Below are 20846 nucleotides of genomic sequence, written 5' to 3' on the forward strand. Positions count from 1 at the left end.
AATAGCAAGTGAATGCTCTTACACTATCAATGTAAAATCTGCAGGTGGGCACTGGATGTACTTTTCACACTAATTTAGCCTGTAGGTAAATACACTAAAGATGCAAGTAAAACTCAGCCGTACTTTTGTGTAACTTAAGATTTTATTTTGTAAATACACAACCTTGTTGTTCAGCCCCATTTCCTTTTTGCATCATCTCACTTTTCTTTTCATTTGCTTGTAATGATGTGCTCTCTCTTACTCTATCTTTCCTTCTACTGTCTTCCTGTCTTCCTGAAGTGATTTGTGTGTCTTAAAGAGGCGGGAGGGGTGGCTGGGAGAGGCCTCATCGTCCTCACGCTGAACATAATTAATAAAAGCAGGCCGTTCCAATTTAAGAGGGCTGATTAATGCAACAGATACATCACAGCATGGAGTGGACCATCTCTCTCTCTTTCTCTCTTCCTCTGTTCAAGAAAGGGTAGAGACAGAGCATGGCATTATTAGGTTATGACAGAAAGTGCTTTTAATGAATCTCTCAGATTTTTATTTATGTATTTTGTTTCTCAAGGCCAAATCTTTCAGTTGCAATTGTAAAAAACTGAAACTAGCTCAGTTTTTGTCTTCATGCTTATTTACTGCCGGGCTGCTGACCTTGGAAACCTTGTTTTTCTGTGCTATAGAGCTTGTCTCTTTTCATCCAAAATCCTTATTAATCCACATAAGAATATAACTCTGCTCCTCCTTTTAAACTTAATGAAACTCCATATGTTTATTTTTAAACTGCACCTTCAAAAGCAATCAGAGGACTTGGACAACCATTTTTTGTCTCGATTTCATTTATTGATGGGACATCTTTAGAATAACAAAAATACAAAATATTGTCAGCCTATTCTTCCATCTGTATCTTGACACGAGGTAATTTATATTTCTTTGTGTTGTGTGATCAAGTGATTTTCACTGTTTTATTGATGTGTAGTGGAGATTTGTTCCTAAAGTGCTGCTGCTTGCAACTGCTGTTACTCGGCCAGAAATAAAGATACTACATCAATGAGGAATGAATAGGGTTGTGTCCTAATTTTGCCTACACTATTTGAATCTGTGTTATAAAAAAATATCTTGTGTGTTTGATTGTGTGAATTACAGAGTAAATGAGGCATGCTGGAACTAAATAAGATAGAGAGAAACAGGTAAGCGGTATTTATTTGGTTTTATCCAAAGAGGAACTCCCTGGGGGCTCGAGAAGGAGCCCAGGTGGTCCCTCAACTTGACTTTAAGAAACCACTGTTTTCGAGCAGTGAAACCAATGAAGTACGGTAATGGAGTGTAGTGGCCTGAAGTGTAGCTATGAAATCTTCCCTAATGACTCTAGCACATGTGTGTCTGGCTTTCAGCTCTCTCATTAACGTCACTGGACACTGTATACTCGATTGCTGTGTGTGTGTGCGTGGGTATGTGTTTGTGTGTGTGTGTGTGTGTGTGCGTGTGTATGCGTGTGTGTGTGTGTGTGTGGGGGTGGGTGGGTGAGAGGGAGAGAGAGAGAGAAAGAGAGAGAGAGGGGAGGGAGGCAGAGAGTTGCCAATATGGCAAGGCTTAGAGTGCCTTGGTGATCTCATCTCAAGTTTGCTCACCCTGTGGCTGTGTGTACGTGTCCGTGTTTGTGTTTATGTACACACACATACATACAGTACTTACTGTGTACGACATGTAGACGAGTCTACTTCATGTCCTTCATTCTCCAGCAACTGGAAAGACGTTTCATCTCTTTTTACAGCATGTAGTTTTTCTTACTCGTCATTTTTCACTTAAGAGTAAATGTTTAGTAAATGTTACTACTTTCCTTTTTTTTGTTTCACAAGGCCCATGTGTGTGTATGTGCATGCATTCGTGAAAGCGAGCATGTGTGTGTGTGCGTGTGGTAAACAGGGTGGTTTGCTCTCTGGAAGAAGGAATTTCCCCCAGCAGTCCCCATCAGTAATAGTGCCTGTAATGAGCTGCAGCTGTCAGCGTGGTTTCCGCACACACATGCATCCAAAACACACACACACAAACACACACACACACACACACACACACAATCACAGTAAGGAGGAAGCGGTGACTCACTCAGCAGTGCGCCATCACACTGTACGCTGATAAACAGTACAACTCATCAGACTTGCACCAGACGTTCTAGACAAACATTTCCTCTGCAATACCTGCTCCTTCTAAAAATATTCCCGTCTGTGAATTGAGTTCACCGTTTATGACTTGTTATAAAAAGTAAATCACACTAATTGTGCCTCTCACTTAAAGATACAGCAAAATGGAAAATGCCTCTTCCCAGTTATATTCTGTCTGTTTAGCTTTGTCTATGTCAAATACACGTGAAAAAGTCAGCCACTTTTGACTTAAACAAAAGTTTTTGGGATCATTGATCCTGCGTGATGAGACTTAAAGATCAATTTATCAAGTCAAATCAAATCTCGCTGTAAGACAACCCTTGTCCTCATTAGCGTGTGACTTTTAAGAGCTACAGGAGCGACGTCATTGGCCATAACTCTGTGTTTGGGCAAGAGTGAACATTTTAGTCTCATTTATTCACATTCTCCAATAATGTCTCTCCTAATCTCATAACCCTAACCCTAACCATTTCTCTGCATCCTTAACCAAAATGTTCTGTTTGAGGTGTTCTCCCCCCCGGGACCCTGGACAAGAAAAATACTACTGAATGAATTTAGCTTATTTTGAGATGATGATATGTTTCAGATACATATTATTAATTTGGCACAGGACTGTAGATAGATCTTCTGTATTTGAAAGATATGTTTTATTGAAACACCAAAAATTAAATCATAATAATTAAGTATATACATTTGCCTATTTAGTTTAATTACAACACTTCATGGTCATATTTGTTTTATGTCGCAAAGGTTTGTACTACTTATCAAATTGTTTATATATTAGGTCTGACAGGAAGGTAAAGAAGATAAAAAGGATTTGTTTTAAAATAATAGTCCCTATGGTTTCACATACAACAGTAATGATGATGTAAAGTCAACTCCTACAAAACACAAGAAGGAACAGAAATATTAGATTTTGTTTCCATAACTGATTTTGTAGTGTTCGCATGATCGTGATGACATTAAGACATTAATAAAAGCAGGGCTAGGTTTTCTAACTTTATTATTATTACTTAAATTTAGATTAGTTGCGGACACTTTTTTTACTGAAGGATGTTATGTCTTGATTGTTGTTTTATCACATTTTTACCAGAATAATAGCAGGGGTGCCATAATATGATACGTACATCTAAAATCCGATATTGGGACAGACTGAGCTACCTGATTGAGGCTACGAAGATTCAGTCAGGACTACACTGGCCTTCACTACAAGATTCTTGGCACTAACCCACCAGGCTTCCAAACCAGTTCTTCCTCTAATTTGGCTCCCCCCTCCTCCCCAAAACAAAAAATCACGACCAGTAACCCACAAAACACAGAGAAAAGCAATAAAAGCAGCACGGCTAGCTGGCCCTGCCACGTCTCAGCTTTGTGTTTTGACCGGACTGGCCCATGGTGACCTCTGCCAATTTTTATCTCATTTCACTCTAACTTTGTAGATCAGACTTTAATTTTGAATCACCGTCCACAGGACAGTGATGAATAGGCTACATCAAGGAGGGCTTAAATTACCCCTCTCCCTGGTGGCAACACTGACCGCAAGGAAAGGTGTGTGTGCGTGTGAGTGTGCGTGTGTGTGTGTTTGTGTGTGTGTGTGTGCATGTGTGTGTGTGTGTGTGTGTGGTTGGGGTGACCTAGTAACAGCAGACAGTGAAAGAAAGAGGGCTGGTCAGCACTTGCCCTCTCAACCCTGCTAGCTCCGCAGCTCACCCAACGAGGGAGGGAGGACACTGGGGAGGGAGAGAGAGAGAGAGAAAGAGAGAGAGGAAAGAGAGAGAGAGAGAGAGAGAGAGAGAGAGAGAGAGAGAGAAAGGGGTTGGAGAGAGAAAGCGAGCGCATCCATCTTTCTCAGCTTCCCTTGTCAATGCTTGTCTTGTTTTTAGTGGGAGTTTGTAACTTTTAAGGTTATTTGAGGAGAGACTCACCCTGGCCTCTATTTTTTTTCGCTCTCTCTCTCTCCATGCAAATCAGTAGCTTGTCTTGTTTTTCACTGAATACAAGGGGTGTGTGTTAGGGGCGAGGCGATTTCAGGTCATTTAGATATCGATTAAACCTTAACACTACATAATAAAACAGTCTGTCTCAAATTGAGGTGGGTTAGGTAGGAGGCTGTGGCCAACAGCCGCAGGCATGGCCTTAGGCTGAGATGAAGAAAATCAAAACCAGGGTGAAAAAAACACAGATTTATTGGATGAAGGAAAAACAAAACACAATACGGTTTTAGTTCTATAATATAAAACTAAAATATGTGTTTATAAGACTTTTGGACTTCTTATTTCAGCCATTTCTTCTTGAAAGATAAACAATTGTTATTAATTTTTTTACATTCAAATTTTACAAGAACTTATTTTCACCCATCTTCTGGATTCTGAAGGATCATAAAAGTTTTTAATACCTGTTTTATTCTCACACAATTTATAGCAACATTTATTTGAAGAGGTCTTCAAGTGACTCAGAACCAGAGAAAAGAATTTGTTAATAAGAATACTGTTAATAATTATTTATTATTATCCATTAAGCAAGCACTAAATTGGTGACCTACACACTTTTTAATCAGCTATATTTATTAGTCATTGTCCCACTTTTTGTCCTGGAATCCACGCATGCAGGAGAACAGATCAAATGATTCAGGGGCTGTGCCATAGTTTGGGGTTTAGGGGACAAATAGTATATCATACCATTTCTTTTCCTTTTTTTTCAATTTTCCAAGCTGCTCTGCCAACTGTCCCTCCCTCTGGCTCTTTATCCACTCTACTAGAAACCAGTGTGCCGTGAAGAAGCCGGTGCGCCACGCCGCCTCTCCACGCCAAAGTGATCATCATAGAAGAAGAGGAAAGAGCAGAAAAAAAGAGAAGCAAAAAAAGAGTAAATCACGGATGGTGTGGAGTGGTGGAGCTCAGAGAGATAAATCACAGTAGTTGTGCTCTAAACCTCCCCCTGTTTCTACTGAACCGAACGCATCTATTTGCGTTTTGAGGAGGGGGCGGAAGCCTAACGCGCACGGTGACCATGTCCCTGTAGCCAGAACAATGTGCACATGGAACTTTAAAACGCGCATTTGCTGATTATATTTCTCCGGGGAAAAGTGTGTCACTCAACCTAAACTTTTTTTAACACATTCATGTTAAGGTGTGTGTCGCTACCACCAAAATACAGTGTGAAAAGCACGTGTCTGCGCCCTTGCTTGGATGAGGCATCTGCATGATTTCAGTCAGGTTCGAATTAACCTGGTGGTTCATCACCGAATGAAAACAGTAATAGAACCACAGGGTCGAATTTAGACACGCTCCTTTTAGAGTGAGTGCCAAAACCCGTGCCATGCCGTCCGTGAACAGGCTTGTGGAGGTCCGACCTGTGCGTAAAGATCACCCGCCACCCGCCTTTAACACCCCACCTCTCTCTCTCTCTCGCACACGCACACACACGCACGCACACACACATACACACACACACACGCACCCACGCACGGACGCTCACACATACTGAGGGAGAACTGCATAAATTACTGACTTGTATGCGCAGAAGCGGAGTTTTTTTTTAATAAAAAATGTAAAGGCGCTTCTTTTAATCATTGCTGGAATCAACATTACAACTCCCTTCATGACTTGTGCACCCCCCCCCCCCCCACGTCCCTAAACAGTCCACGGCTCAAGCACTCAAACATGAGTCATGGACGTGGCTGTCATAATATTCCTGCGCGACTCTGCCTTTAGAGTACGCGTCCTGTAATTCCAGCGGACTCAAACATGTCACCGCAGATTTATTTCTCCGCATGACGCATATTGTTTTAAGAGGGGAGATGTAAATCTGTTCATATCATCAGTGCGACTTGAATATCACAGATTCAAACCACCGAGGGCGATAGAGTTAAATTAATTTAGTTTTAATATAAGTGATAACATACGCACCAGGCAACACAGCGATATACTGTGATTTATCCTATAGGCCCATTACCAAGAGTTAACATATGAAGTTGTGGTGCTTTTGTTTGTAATTATGTCGTCTTTGGTACAAGCAGCACATTAATAAAAGTATTTCATTATAAGATAAAAAATAAACACACCATGTGTGTTACAAAAAAATCCAGAAAAAAAATGTTGTCAAAATCAGAAAGTTAAACACACAGGGAATTAATATAAAATTAATACACGAGAGATGCGTGGTTATCAGATACATAAATATATATATGTATATATATATATATGTATATAGAGTGCATTTTTTTACTGTGAACTATAGTTTTCGAAACTAGATATTTCGATTGCATGCATGGATGAGTCGTGGGAATATATATATTATTTTCATAGACGCAGAGCTCGACATGCTGAAAAATATATTAACTTTTTGTAAACTGAGCTCAGTGTGTTTATTAGTGTGTTAAACACAAATGGTGCCCAATTTGTTTGGTAATTCACACGTTTGGGTTGTGAGTGACATAAATTAATGATTAGTGTAACCCTTCTGTCCCCGTGTCACACACGAACACACACGTACACACGAACACAGAAGTACACACGCACACACACAGCACTTTACTCCATAATCGTTAAAAACTAATATGAAAGCCTTGCGTCAAACGGAACACATTCCAAAGTTTTTTCTGTGTCGTAATAAGATCTATTCCTCTAAATTAACTACACACAAACACACGCGCACGCACGGAAACACCAGCACATGATGTAGGGTATGTCGTGAAACAATAACTAAAATATGAGAAGAGCGACAATCTTGTAAATGGGACCCACTGATGTGACACCGAAATAGAAAAGTCATTTGCTTTGTATTGGGTTATGTTGGATGTCTGATACTCACACTGCTGCTTTCACGAGCCCTGTTTGGACTCAGCAGCACTTTGGCGCAGTGATTTGATTCCCCACATGATGTTTGGAGAGAAGAGAGCGTTTAAAACGTGCATTAACCCTTCATCCAGTGTGTGAGCGCACACTGGATGCACTCTCTCCAAACACATCTGGCACAACGAGCTGCGAGTTTTTAACAATTTGTTGAACCTGGGTTTTAAACACAAGGCAGCGCCAAGCGAGCTACACAAAGCCCCAGGACCTAAATTCGCAGTGCACACCCGAGTGAAAAGTGCGTAATTAGCTTAAAACTAGTTTAAATAGAACTAGTCGTCGTGAGGACACAGTTGAGCTTTATATACAAAAGGCCAATGTTTGCAACACCTTAAAGAACTCCCCAAGGAATAATCCTTGTGCTGAATGTGGGTCTTTGTCCACATTAGTTATTACACTGTACCCGGTTCGAGAGATTTGTCAAATGATTCCAGAATATGTTTCAGAGGAAAGCAGAGATAACCTTTTTGGTTTGATGCATAAGAAGTACACCAGGAGGACATATTTAATTGAACAGGTAAAATGAAAGTTAAAAATTGCAGATTTTAGACACAATTGTAGGCTAATCATTTAAATGTTTTATTTGTTCAGACTTTTGGAGGCGAATCTCCTCAGTTTCACTTAATCACAAACATTTATAACATGGTGGCAGGTTTAGTGCTGACCAAAAACGCAGGATTCGCCTTTGCCTGCAGCGTGTGACCGCCCCGGTTATTTAGTCGACCTGTGTCTTGTCCTGCTTTTATTATATCAAACGCAAATTTCAGATTTAAATCTTATTTAATTGTTTTTATTTTTGTTCTTTTCATTCGTTCATGAAGCACCTCAGCGGAGCCTGGGATAAAAACAATTAAATGATCCGCTGACAATATACATCAGTGTCTCGAAAGTTGTTTTTGTTGGTTGACGCCACGAGAAGAGGAAAAAGAAAAGAAAGGGCAATCAGACAGAAAGAGCCTGCGCTCCTCTTCGGAGCTGGAGACGCAGAACCACAGTGCAGATCTTCCGCCGAGGAGCTCGGGAGGAAGTGGACTCTGTCACTCAGACGGAGAGGAGAGCTCTCCATCGCCCACGCGTGCGCGAGAGTCCCGTGTTTGTGTGTGTGTGTGTGCAAGAGTGTTATGTTTGATTGTACACTGAGAGGAAGGGAGGGGAGGGGGGTCTGTTGTAGCATCACAAGGAATGCGAGCACGGCAGCTGTGTGCGCGCGAGTGTGTGTGTGACACTGATGGATGCGCCAATGGAAAGACGGACAGATGCTTGGGCGGATCTAACGGCACGCAGTGGTGGAGCGGCGCACAGAGTCGCGGCGAGATTCGAGCGAAAACATCCTCGATCGGCGGAGAGTCACCAATCACCGACCCATCCTGCGAGCCCGCTGCACGGCGCTGCAAGCGAGAGACTCCCCGGTCCACACGAGGAGCGGCACGAGGAGGAGAGACGCTGAGCAGATCGGATTCCCTCGACGGTAACCGACGCGGGGGGGAAGGCTGTTTCCACCGGCTTTTGACGAGCGTGAGAGACGAGGCGCAGCAGCACCACATCTGGCGCAGAGGAGGACAGGAGGAGAGAGACAGACAGCCTTTGGCAACTCACCCTTTTAGTGCCCTCCCTTGTTCCTCCATCCCCTCTCCGACAGTATATCCCTTTGCCCTCACCCCCGCGGAGCCACTCTGAGGATTGCCTGAAAAAGACAGGATAACATTTTTGTTTTCATCCACTTCACCAACTTACTTGAAGCCCAAAACTTTTACCCATCACTGCGAGAGAAGTTGGGGAGCAAGGGCATCTCCCCAGAAAAACACCTGAATAACTTGCAGCTCCAGGTGTTAGCGCTTACCTGTGAAGAAAACAAGTACTTTACTCCAGTCAGTGGCGATAACGGGGGGCATCGCTCGTTGAGGAGTTTGCGCCTCTCCGGTCACTGGAGGCGCAGGAGGGAGAGCGGAGTGCAGCGCGGGGAGACGCGTGTGATTCGCTGCGTGGCTGATTTAAATAGCTCCTATCAGTCCGCGTGAAGAAGGGAAAAAGGGGGAGAAAAGTACCGTCAGCGGCCAACTAAGTGTTTGGCAGTGGGCGCCAGAACTCGGCTGATCCGTGCGCTCCAGCGAGCCTGCATGCATGGGAGCAGCCTGAGCCCGTCACCTCCTCCTCCTCCTCCTCCTCATGCACATTATTACAACAAGGGAGACCCAATCAAGCACGTATCTCATCGATTCACGCACACACGCGCGCGCAGCTACACAACCGCACGCACGCCCACACGTGCATACGCGTAGATAGCGACTGAGTGACTTGCCCTCAGCGGATTTTTCAAAGCGTTCTCGGACAAAATAACGTGAGTCGTGCCAGGCAGGGCAGCGTGTGGGCGACCAGTCCCGGCCGTAACCTCCTCCTTTTCCCTCCTCCTCCTCCTCCTCCTCCTCCTCTTTTTCTCCTCCGCTATCGCTCCTGAGAATTAACAAACTGAAAAAAAAGCCGCATGTGGCTTTGTTTTTCCCCCTCACACCGCCGTCAGGACTTGCCAGAGGCGAATGGATTTTTACGAGATGCTTTCGGGCACGTTTCAGCTGGTCCAGCTCTTGGCTTTGAATTGCGCGTGATTGCCGGAAAGCTCATGGATAGTGCTGCGGAGGATCAGCCCCTGAAGTAAGTGTGCGCATTCCCGTTCCCACCACGCTTGTCAGCCTATTCGCGTGCTTGTGAGTGATACTGTATATGTGTGTGTGTGTGTGTGTGCCTCCCATGTGCCCGCATGTCTGCTCCCCTCCTCTCCCCATCTGCAGTACGACTGATATTACGCACGTTTCAAAGCCACACAACCACGGGCTTGCGATTTTGCCCCGGTGGCTCGCAATAGCCGGGGCTGGAAGAAGGTGGTGAATGACAGAAGGAGTGAGAGGGGCAAGAGAGTCAGGGGGGTAGGAGAGGCAGAAAGGGTGGGGGTAGAGAGAGCGAGGGAGAGAGAGAGAGAGAGACAGGGAGCTACGTGACGCCTATCAGCGGCGGAGAGGTTGAACCGTAGAGGAGGCGCAGGGCTTCAGTTGTGTCAGCTCTTGATGTGTTGTCCCCTTGTTTGCGGACTTTTGACTGACGCGATCATTTGGTTTTGTCTCTCCAAGCTTGCCTGTTGCAGCACCCGACGCCGAACGGAGGATCCCACGGAGGCGTACGGTGCTTTTTTAACAATTTCTTCCGCCTGGTGTTTTTCTACCGCGGAGCCCCCTCTGTTCCTGCCCCTCGCCGCGTCCATCCAAGCCGGAGCGGGCGAGCGAGCGACCGCGCCGCCGACGGAGTGAGCAGCCAGCCGGGGGGAGTCACGCTGGTTTCCCGCCCCCCCTCTCTCCCCCTTTTTTTCTTTACTTGTCCTCGCATCTACTGGCTCTTTTCTCCTTTGATTTCTTTTGGCGATCCAAAACTGCACATTACCCCTCCTCCCGACGGGCACCCTCCCCGATCTATGTGGGAGCCCTGAGCGCGCACCCAGGGGGGCAAAACTGTGTATCAAAGCTTCGCGGATTCCCCAGGCAGCCTCGGACCACCGGGGCCAGAGAACTCCCCGCCGGGCCCCCGGAGCCGACATGCCGCGGAGGAAGCAGCAAGCGCCGCGGCGCGCCGCAGGTACGCACTGGCTCCGGTCTGCATGCAGTTTACCACTCTCACTCTCTCTCCTTCCCCTTCTCTCTCTCTGTTTGTGTCTCTCGCCTCCTCCCCGCCTCCCCCATTCAGTTACTTTTCATTGATATTTGCCTCACCCACACAGAAACATTTATGTAACTGCAACAACATCCTCTGTTGTCGAGCCAGCTGTGAAAGTGCAGAAACCCAGCACCCGTCGTGTACGTTTCACAGCTCCACTGACCTCACCGCAACTTTGCCCTTTCATATTTGATATCTACTAGAAATTCGGCAGTAATTATAACATTATAATCACAGCGAGCGATACCTCTGTTATAACATCTGATCAGGATTTGCCTTATTTCCAAAGACGCCTAACTCCAAAGTTTTATATTTTTTCTCTGAGTCCATCAATAGGTCGTCCATGATGTAATGTGCACTTATTCAGTTTTGTAAAATATTTTCATTGCCGCAGTCACTTTTCAAGTAAAAATATCAACACATGCCCTTTTCAGAAAAAAAACATTTTCTGCTTCTGTTTCTTTGCTGAACAAACAGAGATTAACTGGCTGAATGGAACAAGATATTTGTTGACATCAGCTGAGGCTTTAAAAACTGCGATGTGCAATTTTTTATTTACTGATAAAAAGAAGGGAAATAATGATACGATTAACTCAGTAAATCATTTCTTGATTTGATTGGTATTTTTCATTTGGTTTACAGTATGGTGAAAGTGGACTGTCCTGTTATTACAAGTCACAGTCCAGCCGCTCATTATACTGGCACATGCATCCTGTAGGAGAGAGGGACAGCGTGAGAGTTTCCAGTCCTTTTCCTTCTCACTCTTGGTTTTCACCTCGCCTCAGGGAACTCAATCTTTTATAGATCTTCCCTTACCTCTTTTCACTCCTCGCGCACCCTCCTTCTCGTCTTCCTCCTCATTCTTCTTCCTTTGACTGAGGCATGTGAGGATCTGTACTGGAGAGGTGTGGTGGAACCCAAGGGTCAGCTGACTGTCTCATAGGCCTCTAATGCTTGCTTGACTTCTTTTGGGGAAATCTGATCTGAAGTCTAAAATATCTCATTGATTTACAGGACGTTAAATCCTGTAGCCACACTTGTCTCATAACTTTCTATCTGTGTTACTGTTCTCAGTGAAATGTTTCTCTAATATCTCTAATAGATTGTTTTGATGGCAAAACCAGTAACAATATTGTGCTGCTGTAATCTTCTCAGCAGCAATTCTTAATGTTTGAATATATTGTTAATTTTTTTTGTTGTATTTTATCCCTGCTATTCTCATAAACACTTATCTCGTAGCATGTTCTCAGTCTGTGCTCTCTGTTTCTCTGAGACGTTAATGTAGAAACCTCTCTGCGAAATTTCTACCAGCCTTGTTTTTCGTCAGGGCTCGGTCTGTTTTCTTTTTCTCCTTCCCTTCGGTTTCTGGGAAATACTTTTCTTATTGTCTAAAGGTTCTTTCACAGCCTGGTGAGGCAGTGCATACTGGAAGAGAGCTTTAATGGACAATTGCCATCTTTGATTTGATGCCTGATTGATCGCCTGTCATCTGGCCGAGCCTTTGATCTGTTCATTCCCGATAAGTGTCAATAAATCTCCCCTCCCTCCAGCTCCCCCCTCTCGCTCACTCTGGTAGCAAAGCGGGGCCCTGCTGAAGTCACGTCTGGCCCTGAAAACTTCTAGCCATCATTTAATTGAATGTTTCTATTCTTCCTTTTTAATCAGGCTTAATTTTCTACAATTGTTTTTTTCTTTGCCTCGGATTTGACACAAATTAAGAAATTAACTCAGATTGGAATTTACGCTTCAACTCAAGTGGAGGAACGTCGTTCTTCTTCAGATCAGATTATTTTTCAAGACTTATGATTCGTGATGATTTACAAGTTTTTTATATATAGGATCTATAGGATTATGCGAATTTGATTATTTGATCTTTACATTTTTGATGCTTCGTTTGTCTGTAGCATGCGGTAATGTGGCTTCGAAACACTAAGTGTAATAATTTATTCATGACCTTTAACATTTCATTATAAGCCAAGCTCAACTTTGTTTAACTCTTGAGAAAGAGCAGCATCACAGTTACCTTCAGTCTAGCAGTGCTCACACACACACACACATACACACTCACACACACACCTTTAACCCATGTAAGTACATAAGTGCAGTGGCGCATGCACACAAGACGTGCTGCAATGACTTTATGCTACATATAAACAAGAAGGCAATTCTTGTTTTAAAAGGCGCGTATGGAGTGGAATAAAAAAATGGAACTATTAGCCTAATCGTGAGGCAGAGACTGTTTTGCTCCATCAGAAGGAGCCGTCACACAGACTCTGTTTCATATTTGATTTAATTGTCTGCCCTCTCACAGCCACATTCAATGGCCTTAATGTTCAATCAGAGGCTGAGAGAGAGAGAGAGAACGATGGAGAGAAAGAGCGTCTTATGTATTCTCAGCCCAGTGCCTTGCTTGATCTAAATGTTTTAGCTAATGGACACTATGGGTGGGGGCAAAACAATGGATGGATGGATGGATTGATAGATTGATGGAAGTCTTTTTATTCAGCTGGATTGAGCCAGTGAGAAAATGAGTTATTTATTTCTTTGGTGAGCGGACAAGAACAAACACGAGGCATTCTTCCTTCTCCTCTTCCTCCCTCCATCGCCTACTCCCTCTCTCCCTCCCTCTCTGGCACACAGCTGCAAGTTATAAGGTTGAGGAGAACTGCATGGCACACAAAAAGTGATGACAAATTGATTGCGCCACACTGATGGCAGGAGTTATGGGAGGATGGCAAAATGATAGGCCGTGATTAGGAGCTTGGGATGGGGATGGGCTGAGGGCTTTAGTTTTATTCTATCTCTTTCTTTCTTCACTTTTTCCTCCCCTTTATGTCACTGATTTGGTCTCTCTCTCCTGCACCTACACAATGAAGCCTTATTGATGGGCTTGCGGTTAAAGGCCGTGATTCATTCAACCATCAAATGTGTTAAAATGACAGAAACTAGTAAATCTTGTTAAAGGTCAGAGGGCTTAGTGAAAAGTTCCGTTACTTTTGCTGATTTGGAACTTTTCACATGTTTGTTTATTACAACATCAGACCATATGTGGTTCCACGTGAACGTTGAGCTCCGCTGTCACCGCATCCAAGCTCTGCCACAGGGTTCTGTTAGGTTACGGCTGTAGAGAAGGAGATGAACAATTGGCTCTGCCGTCCACAATTCTCCATCTTTCTCTGTCCTTTCTGTGATCCCACACTCTCTACTTCCCTCCCCTGCCACCACTAACAAACACTCTTCCCAACCTGGCGACGGAGCGCACTCAGCCATCTAAAAAGAAGAGTTGTTTTGCCAGCTTCATTAGCGTTCCCCTAATTAGCCGAGCATCTGATGGATCTCTGACAGGCCTAATGATTGGAGATGACAAGCTCCGCACACTGTCACGCTCGCCAATTAGGTCTGCAGCGTCGCTGGATGTAATCAGCTTGATCTTACACCGTCCTCATTTGCCCCTCACCCTCACCCCCACCCACTCACACCTTCTACCAGTGTTCCCACCCCACCACAGGTGAGAGCTTGGACAGCGGTGTCATGGTGTGTGTGTATAAGTGGCCCTCGATTGGTAGAAGCTAATCCTGGTCGCTCTTAGAATTAGCCGTGAGGATGTTTCTTGGAGCAGACCAGAGAAATTTGTATGTTAAGATGTTGACAGTGCATGTGTGTGTGTGTGTGTGTGTGTGTGTGTGTGTGTGTGTGTGTGAGAGTGAGTGTGTGTGTGAGTGCGCACGCACACATGCGGACATGGATAAGCCAGGATGACCACACACACACGCCATTTTCGGAGGTATTTATTTTTTCAGTGCTCCTGACATCAGGGAAGGACAAAGCTCAGGCGAGCAGCGGGCTTTTGTCCGCTGCCTTCAAAGCCAGGCTCGAGCAAACAGATCATTGTTATAGGAGAGGAAGCCTTAACATCAAACACATAGTATATTTTTCTACCTGTGTTCTTTTTTTATAATTCCTTATTCTACATAATTACAGCATTTCCTCACATGTGAAACGACCAATCTACTGTTTCAAAGCGATGTAGGTTATTTGAAAAGAAGGATGTTTAGCCGTAATAGCTGCATGCTCTTAACAGAGCTTTGTGTGTGCGTGTGTACGTGTGATTTTGTGTGTTTAAAAGCATATTGTCTCCTATGAGCCTGCTGCAGATTGATGACGTTGACACTGGTCATTATTAGCTACTCAATGACACTTTCCCAGAGTGGGGGGATTTTTCACCCGAGTTGATTTTCCAGAAACACCTATCATCAGCATGGTGTCCAAAGAGGCTAAGCATGATTTATGTAAATATTAACATCAAGACAGATCTGGTTCTGTCCTACAGGAGATAGATGGCAGCCGTGGAGGAAAAGCAGCTGATTTCTGTGATTTCTCTGCCTCCCTGTGTGTGCGCGCGTTTGTGTGTGTGTGTACGTCTGCGAGTGTGAGTGTGTGATTGATTGTAGATGAGAGCGAGAGATTAATCACGCTTGATGTGTGTTAACGTTGCACTCGCGGTGGATCTAAGTCGAGATGCAGTGGCCCATTTAAATGTGCTCGCTCACACACACACACACACGCGTTCACAGTTTCATAGGAGGGCGCGGGTACACACGCACAATGCAGACACACACATGTTTACGCTGTTCAGCTGCATATACCAAACATTTTAACATGGAATATTTTATTTATTGAGTACAAGACATGTGCTGTTTTAAAATGCATTTCAATTGAGAGGTGGCCACAGTGAAAATATATTATGTATAGTATATATCATATTATAATATACTGGCATGTCATATCAGAGCCCATTGTCTCGTCCAATGGGATCTGATGAAACAGGTCATGGTAATGAAGCTAATAAACCTTGTTTTAAATACATTTGCGATAAATCTAATAAAGGTTAAGTTGCGATGAAATATATATTTATTATATTTATTAATTTTTCATACAGCGCTTATTTATCTCGTTTTGCATCATGTAACAGAAATAAATGGAACTACATGTCTTTTGCATTTTCTTGATAATTCTAGGCGCAAAGACATTTGCGCCTAGAATTCACAGTATTCTTCTTGAACATAACTTCGCAAAAGAAAATGATCCTTAAGACAAAGTCAAAGAATTGAAAGAGGAAATACAGCGGATACCTGAAGTGAAAGTCGTCTGCTACAACCTCATGATGAGGCGAACACATTTAAATAGCACCACTTCAAAGCTTTATCATTAATTCCTCATCTGCTGATCACATCAAGCTTTTTCTCAATGCATTTGTTGCAGTGTTTTCAGGTGGGAGAGTTTTACGATGTTTCTCCTTTTCCTTTTTGGTGCCGTTCTTCTCTTTTTCATTAACTATTGGCACGAATGGAATAGTGTGTGGGATATAATTGTAGTCACCAAACATTTCTCCCTGCCCTCAGCAGGCCGTCTCTGACTAAAACTGATCATGTTTCCTAACTTTTGCACGTATGTTAAGCTGACAGCACTCTCTGTTTCAGTCAGTGTCGGCGTCCCAGCCTCGGTGCTGCTCCCTGCATTACTTTGTGCAGAGTGAGTCTTTCCCAGGCAGCTAACTGACACTGTGATTAGTTATGGCCCTTCCTCTGCTTTTCTCTGTGCTCCTGCCCCACTACGCTCTGCCACAATGAACCAAGAGAGAGACGGAGAGAATGTACTGGATGAAGTGGGGGAACTGTTGCATAGTTAAGTATTCTATCATGGGGAAAGACAGAAAGGGAATGAGATTGTAAAAAAAGATTATGAGCATGGGCAGGAGAAAGTAGAAGTGAATGGAAAAGCAAGCGAGTAGACAAATGACAATCATAGAGCGAGAGAAAGAGACGGGAAAGGAGGGAGGCCGGGATGGAGGGAGGGGAGCGAGAGCTTCCTTGAGGATAAGTGGCTGATGGTTTATAAACAGTGTTTCTTTTCCTCCCTCTCCCAGAATCTTCCGTCATGGCTCCCATTAGGTTGACAGCTGTCAATTAGAGCTCCCTTGGTCTGGCGCACTGCACTTTATTGCAGGCAGTTGATGCTGTCATTTTGCTCCCGGTTTCGCCTTGAGCGTTATCACGAGCGCTCAAACAGTCAATAGCTGATGCATCAGCAGTTATTTCTTAAATTGGCTCACAAGACTGCATCCTGCACCCCCCCCCCCTCACTTCTCTGTCTACCCCCTCCCTGTTCTCCTCTTTCTCCCAAAAGAGTGTTTTGTGAGAAGAGAGCAGTGGATTGTGGCTGCATGTAGAGGAGAGAAATAAGCTCAAGTATTTACATCTGTATCTATATTTTTTCTCTTAATTTTATTTTAGGCAAAAGTTTAGTTTAGGACATAAACCGTAGATGTATTAAGGAAAGGAGACAAATAGGGTTTAATATGTTTATTATATTATTGTTAATAATGCCCTATAGCTGACACTCCACTAAGCAAGTGTGTGATTCAAAAGTTTTTATTTGTCACAATCATAAAATATATGCACAGAATTGCAGGGTCACACACTGTGCTAAAAAAGCCCAATATGCAATAAAGATTAATACGTAGAATAAGAGTTAACTCAGGAAATAAAAAGAAGAATAAAAGATTTAAAAAATCAAATTGAAAAAACTTTAAATATATGTAATAAAGATGATAAAATACCAGTGTGTATTTTAGCCCTGAAGGAGGGCGGCCCAATTTCTCGCGTAAAACATTTGATAGTTATAATGAAAATGCTTAAATATCGAATGGGAATCAAACTGTCGATTATGTTACTGTTTTGTGTCGGAATAAGATTCATGGTTCGTGCTTCCTTCAATTTAATAAAAAAAGTGAAACCATGGAAAAGACGTCAAGTGTGCCTGTAATGATAGCAATCAAAGGTTATTGGTCCAAACCCAGCCAGAGGCTCTTTGATCAGTGGTCTGATTGGCTGATGAGCCCATGTTGAGAAAAATGCTTAAACAGGGATTGGAGTGAAATGAGTTTGATTTTACACACACACAAACACACACACACACACACACGCACACACACACACACACGCACACACAGACACACACACACACACACACAAACACATATATACTGACGCAAGGCAGGTGTACGTGTATTTACTCCTTAAAATTCCACTGCAAGTTATATTACAGATCTGTGCTCGAAAGCCAAAAGAGAACACAAAAACATGAATAAAGTCATGTAGTTGATATCAATCAAACAAAGAGACTAAATTATGGTTTTGATCATTAAGAAAGGTGGATAATCTTTGTCTCATTCTTTCAATCCCTTTTTTAGCATGTACAACTGGGGAATGTGTGTGTATTTGTGTGTAATAAAGGGGCTCATGGTGTGTAGGGAACTGTAGGCCCAGTAGGAGGATGAGACAGTGTCAAGACAAGGTGTGTGTGTGTGTCTTTTGAGTGTCATCTGGGCTTGGCTCCAGGTCTGGGTTTCTTCTTACCCTCAGTGGGGGTTGCCTTTATGTCTGCAAAGTGTGTGTATGAGTGTGTTTGTGTGCATGCTCACACTATCAGGGCCATTTGCTTCCCTTTCCCACGGAGGCTTTGGCTCTAGACAAGACTGGCAGCCATCAGTCTTGTTTGTGTGTGAGTTTATGTGCATGTTCATGCTTGTGTGTGTGTGAGAGAGAGAGAGAGGGAGAGAGAGGGAGAGTGAGAGAGAGACAGTGGCTTTGATGAAAAGCAGGGGGGCCAGTGAGGACCCGTCCCGGGCCCTGGTAATCAGGGCCAGCCTGAACTGACATCCTTCTCAAACTGACAGCGTCTTCCTCTTTTCTCCTCACACACACACACACACACACACCAACACAGTCGGCAGAATGGTCACCACTCAGTCACTACCAAAAGGCCGTCCTATTCTTCCATGGCGGTTTGATCTGTTTCAAAGGCTGCAAAGTATCGTTACCCTCCACAACACCACAACTGTGTCTATGTCTGTCTCAAGGTTTGTGAGTCAATCAAGGAAATGCACAGCTTGACAAGGATGTGGAAGTAGAGGTGTGTATTGAGTGGCAAACTCACCTCGGAGTGTGTTTCTATTTCGTGCGTGGTTTGAAGGAGGTTTAAGAGGAAAGGCAGGTGAGAGGAGAGAGAGAGAGAGAGAGAGAGATGAGAGAGAGAGAGAGAGAGAGAGAGAGAGAGAGAGGGTGAGTCGACCATGCTGAACAGAGCGAGAAAAGTGAGAGAGATGTGAGGAGCTGGGAAGAGGGCTGTTTTATTTTATACTGCGAGGGCCTGTTGCTAATTAATGTTTCTTGGTCGGTTTCTGTCGGAGCTGAGTAATGTTTTTGATCTTTATGCCTGATAACTGCATACCTAATGAGATTTCAAAGCTGGTGGAGATGGGAGTTGCTGCTCCCTGCAATTATTGACAGATGCCTTTTCTCCGCCACTGGCTGCCGCGCCATAAATCCTTCCTCAGTAATGAGCTTGAGAAGTGCCACCCTGCCAGTGAGCTAATGAAACCGAGCAAGGGGGGCCGCCTGCGTGCGTGAGCGTGTGTGTGTGTGTGTGCATGCATGCAAAAGAGTGCATCACACTCCTCTGACACATTTTTTTCTCTTTAAATGCACTCTGCAGATGTCAGCCAACTCGCCTGCTAACGACAAAGAAAGAAAAGAGGCAGGAGAAAGATAGTCGGTGAGGAAGATTGGGAGAAAAAAAGAAGAAATACAAAGCAGAAGCCTTTCTCTGTTTCTCCACTTTATGAGAAGTTTAAGGGTGGTGCTGGGGGCTGCTCAGGTTACAGCCCCATGTAAAGGCTATTTGTCTAGGTTTGGCTGTTTTATTTGTAATACTAGTATCTCTGTTGCCAAACGGGACTGTGATTAATATTGTTGCGCCCCTCTCGCCGCTTGCCTACCCACAACCAGCAGTTGCTTCTCTCTCTCTTTTTCTTTTTCCTCGATGAACTCTTCCTCTCTGTAACTCAGTCCGGGAAAGTGAAGGTTTTTGAAAGAAAATAAAGTGAGAAAAAGGCATAAGAAGAAAGAGAGAGCACAAGAAAAAAGAAAAAGGAGTAACTGAAAAAAGAAAAAAGCAGGGCAACCTTTTCTTTGCTCCAAACACGCTCAGCCAGAGTGGCTATCTGGTGCTCACGTATTAGACTGTGCATTGATGTGGTGTATTTAAAGTAGTTACGTGGATGCATGTGCTGTATGTTTGGTTGCATGCTGGGGGGGGGGGGGGGGGGGTTGTGCGTGTTTCCAGAAACCAGAGGAGGAGAGCAGCGAATAGACGAGCACCGTCTCACTGCCAAACAGTCGATTTCCCCCTCTCATTGTCCCCACCATACATCACAGACCAACCCTTCTCTCCTGACACAATGACGTGTGTCATTTATCAAACTGGGCTTTGCCAGACCCTCACATGTGTGCGTGCACAGCGGTGTGTGTGCACACGTTTCTGTGTGTATACGAGATCACATGTGTATTTCAGCGTTTAGGCGAGTTCCTTCCTTCTGCCTCTGAGGTCCTCCGGGGAAGGAGGGAGGAATTGAGGGATGAAGAGTGAGGAGGAGAGGGAGAAACAGAGAGAGGGGGGATTACTGGTGCTGAATGAGTGAGTGTGTGCGAAGAAAAGAGGCGGGGGGGGTGGAAGAAGGAATCGGCTGGACTAGTTTCACTAATGTTTGGGCTCGGGCCACTTTCCATATCCCCTGTGGGTGATCGGGAGGAAAACAGCATGTGAATGTGATATTTATACAGCAACTTTAAATAGTATTTTACACACAATTACTCACATTTCACATGATAGATTACTATAGATTGTAAATCACACCTCCATTAATCTCCCTGCTGCATATGCAGGCATGTACTTGTGTTTGTGTGTCAATAATAATCTCTGTATGTCTCACACATGCTTATGTGTGTTCAGGGGGATTGCTTGCAGGCGTGTATCAGTCACAATGTCTTATCTAATGCGCACAAACACACACATTCGTGGACGTGCACAACCAGTCGCAACTGCACACGAGGGTTTCCCAAGGGTTTGGGCAGTGCAGTCTCTCTCTCACTTCACTTTTCCCTGATTCAAAGGGAGGCCTTATAGAAGATGGATGCCCCTTAAAAAAAGAGCCCGTTGATGGATATGAATCTGGCCCTGCCATTCATCACTGCTATATTATTTAGACTGGATCACTACAGAGCTGTAACCTGAGCCACAGCTTCGTGCTTGT

General features: G+C 44.1%; 1 protein-coding gene across 1 annotated transcript in view; it reads left to right on the top strand.

Moving 5' to 3' along the window:
• Positions 1–10149: 10149 nt before the first annotated feature.
• Positions 10150–20846, top strand: part of tshz3b (teashirt zinc finger homeobox 3b) — a 32026-nt gene continuing 21329 nt past the window's right edge. The window contains exon 1 of the mRNA XM_062390289.1: positions 10150–10615. Within this exon, the coding sequence (XP_062246273.1) occupies positions 10576–10615 (40 nt within the window). The 5' untranslated portion in view covers positions 10150–10575. The remainder of the gene's footprint in view (positions 10616–20846) is intronic.

This window comes from Platichthys flesus, chromosome 1 (genome assembly GCF_949316205.1).
Source record: "Platichthys flesus chromosome 1, fPlaFle2.1, whole genome shotgun sequence".
NCBI classification, from domain to species: Eukaryota; Metazoa; Chordata; class Actinopteri; order Pleuronectiformes; family Pleuronectidae; genus Platichthys; species Platichthys flesus.